Here is a 2,970-nt window from a genome sequence, read left to right as displayed (position 1 = left end):
TTTGTCTTTCTTTCTTTCTTTCTTTCTTTCTTTCTTTCTTTCTTTCTTTCTTTCTTTCTTTCTTCCTTCCTTCCTTCCTTCCTTCCTTCCTTCCTTTCTTCCTTCCTTCTTTCCTTCCTTTCTTTCGTTTCTTTCTTTCTTTCTTTCTTTCCTTTCTTTCCTTTCTTTCCTTCCTTTCTTCCTTTCTTCTTTTCTTCCTTTCCTTTCTTTCCTTTCTTCCTTCCTTCCTTCTTTCTTTCTTTCCTTCCTTTCTTTCGTTTCTTTCTTTCTTTCTTTCTTTCCTTCCTTCCTTTCTTTCTTTCTTTCCTTCCTTCCTTCCTTTCTTTCTTTCTTTCCTTTCTTTCTTTCTTTCTTTCTTTCTTTCTTTCTTTCCTTCCTTCCTTCCTTCCTTCTTTTCTTCCTTTCCTTTCTTTCTTTCTTTCTTTCCTTCCTTCCTTCCTTCCTTTCTTCCCCCCCCTCTCTCTCTCTCTCTTTGAGTGTCTCCACCCGTCCCCCCTCTCCCTTACGCCCTCCTGACTAAAGGAAGCAAAATAGATAAACAAATCCCGACCTGCCGAATCGAATCTCGCCAGAAAGTTTCGCAGAGACTTAAGCGCCCCCCAGAGCCTCCGTACAGGGGCGAGCCGAGCTGTTGAGCCCAGACATATGACTGCTGCCGGGCGCAGACCTCGCGCTCCTCCACCTCTCCCCAAAGAAAGCTTAGAGGTCGCCTAAAGGAGACTTCGCCCGCCCACTCACCCACCGGGCTTAAGGGTGGGGGGAGGGTGTCCAGTCCCAGCCAAGAAGCCCCCTTCGCCAAACAGGCTAGCTTTGCAGGCTGGTTCTCGGCCGCTTTGCAACTAAGGTGGCCCCGCGCGGGCTTAGGGAGTGGCCTGTCATTTGTGAGGGTGGGCTCAGGGGTCGTTCCTTAGGCTGAAAGGGAAACTTCGGAAGCGCAGAAGCCGGAGGTGGGAAGGGGTCTTCGGCTGGTCGAGGGTTGGAAAGACGGATCCGTTTTCCTGGAGGCAGAAAGATATCAGAAATGCCTCTCCTGCAACAGGGAGCGGGAAAGAAAGGGAGAGAGGGAGAGAGGGAGAGAAGGAGAAGGAGAAGGAGAAGGAGAAGGAGAAGGAGAAGGAGAAGGAGANCCCCCCCCCGTCGCCCTCTCTCGCTCCACCAACATCCCCCCCCCGCGGAAGGCGGAGCTCGGGCGCGTTGCGTCGGAGGCGTCAGAATCCTCAATTTCCAACTTCGCGTCTTGGCAGGACCTTTGGCGGAGCGCGCACAGGGAAGGGGGGCGGGCGGGCGGTCAAGAAGCCAGGCGAGGGAGAAGGAGCGAGCCAGGAGCCCAAGAGGAGAAAGCGACCCTTTCCTCGTCCAGCGGAAGGCGGGGGGGGGAGCGAGGAGAAGAAGACGCCTGCAGAGGAGGAGGAGGAGGAAGAGGAGGAGGAAGAGGAGGAGAAGGGGGGCAAGGGGGGGGCGAAAGGTGCCGCGCGCCGGAGACTCCAGCCACAGCCGCTGCGGAGGGGAGGCGGCGAAGAGGGGCTTCTCCGCCCGCCCGCCGTTGGCAGAGGCGCCCGCCGCGGCAGGCTCCGACGACGCGCTCCGGAGAGAGCCAGTAGCCGAGCACCAAGCCCGAAGCTCGGACCGGCGTTGCGCTTTGGCGGCGGCGGCGGCGGCTGCTGCGGGGCTGGCTGGGGCGGGCTGGCTGGCTGGCTGGCGGAGCTCTGCCAGCAGCTTCCGGCCATGTCGTATCCTCAGGGTTACTTGTACCAGCCGTCCGCCTCGCTGGCCCTCTACTCCTGCCCTGCCTACAGCACCAGCGTGATCTCCGGTCCGCGGACGGATGAGCTGGGCAGATCGCCGTCCGGCTCGGCTTTTTCCCCCTACGCCGGCTCCACCGCCTTCAGCGCTCCCTCGCCCGGCTACAACTCGCACCTCCAGTACGGCACAGACCCGGCGGCGGCGGCGGCGGCCGCGGCTGCCTTCTCCTCCTACGTGGTAAGCAGCCCCGCTCCTTCCTTCCTTCCTTCCTTCCTTCCTTCCTTCCTTCCTTCCTTCCTTCCTTCCTTCCTTCCTTCCTTCCTTCCTTCCTTCCTTCCTTCCTTCCTCGGCGCTGGCTGGAAGGAGGCAGGAGTGGGCAGGGGGCTTGGGCGAGAAAGGGACCCCCGAAGTCAGGAGCCAAGGGGAGGCGGGGAAGACGCCCGGAGCTCGGGCTTTGCTTGGGGGCCTTGCAGAAACGGCTCTGGCTGCAGGGAAAGGACGCCGGGAACGGAGGGAAGGCAAGCCGGCCCGGTCTGGAGGCTCCGGGCCCTTCCCTACGAAGTCTCGGGCCCACCGGCTTCTAATAGCCGAAGGCAGGTTGCGTCGGGTCCTGCTTCGTCTCAAATGGGGGCAATTCTCCCCTTCACGGGAGATCCCCAAGGGGGAAATTGCCGCCGGTTCGCCTCCCGCAAAAGCCTAAGCAGTTCTCGGCTGCATCAGCCCGTTTATTCGGGAGTACGAGGGGAACTCGTAGGCGAAGCGGGTCGGCTGGGTTGAGAAGCCGAGCGCCCGGCTCGTTCGGGTTAGAAGCTAAAGGGTGAAGGGGAGAGGGAAGAGGTTTTTTGGCAGTTCGGAGAAAAAGAAAAAGAAAGAGAGAGAGAAAAAGAAAGAAAGAGAAAGAAAAAGAAAGTGGAGAGAGAAAGAAAGTGGAGAGAGAAAGAAAAAGAAAAAGAGAAAAAGAAAGTGGAGATAGAGAGAGAAAGAAATGGAGAGAGAAAGAAAGCAAGAAATGGAGAGAGAGAGAGAAAGCGAGAGAAGGAAAGAAAATAAATTTAGGGTGCCGCCTGGTTAGCTCTTCAGAGATTCCCACCCCATCACTTTATTTTTTGTACGTGCACGTCGGAACACGGCGCTCCCACCACCCGCTCCCATCCCCCTGACCCCCTTTGAATTCAAGTCAGGTCAATCAGTTTAGATGCCCATCAGTTTGGCTGCCGAGAAGGGGAC

At 57.5% G+C, this 2,970-nt stretch overlaps 1 protein-coding gene across 1 annotated transcript in view; it reads left to right on the top strand.

Annotated features, from left to right (window-relative positions):
- The first annotated feature begins 1,725 nt into the window (after positions 1-1,725).
- The window catches only part of LOC107295720 (iroquois-class homeodomain protein IRX-5), a 1,794-nt gene continuing 549 nt past the window's right edge, over positions 1,726-2,970 (top strand). The window contains exon 1 of the mRNA XM_015825042.1: positions 1,726-1,980. Within this exon, the coding sequence (XP_015680528.1) occupies positions 1,726-1,980 (255 nt within the window). The remainder of the gene's footprint in view (positions 1,981-2,970) is intronic.

The sequence above is a fragment of the Protobothrops mucrosquamatus genome, unplaced genomic scaffold, assembly GCF_001527695.2.
Source record: "Protobothrops mucrosquamatus isolate PMUCROS unplaced genomic scaffold, P.Mucros_1.0 scaffold2457, whole genome shotgun sequence".
In the NCBI taxonomy this organism is placed as follows: domain Eukaryota; kingdom Metazoa; phylum Chordata; class Lepidosauria; order Squamata; family Viperidae; genus Protobothrops; species Protobothrops mucrosquamatus.
The sequence above is the reverse complement of the archived record's forward strand: the minus strand, read 5'-3'. Positions and strand labels throughout refer to the sequence as shown.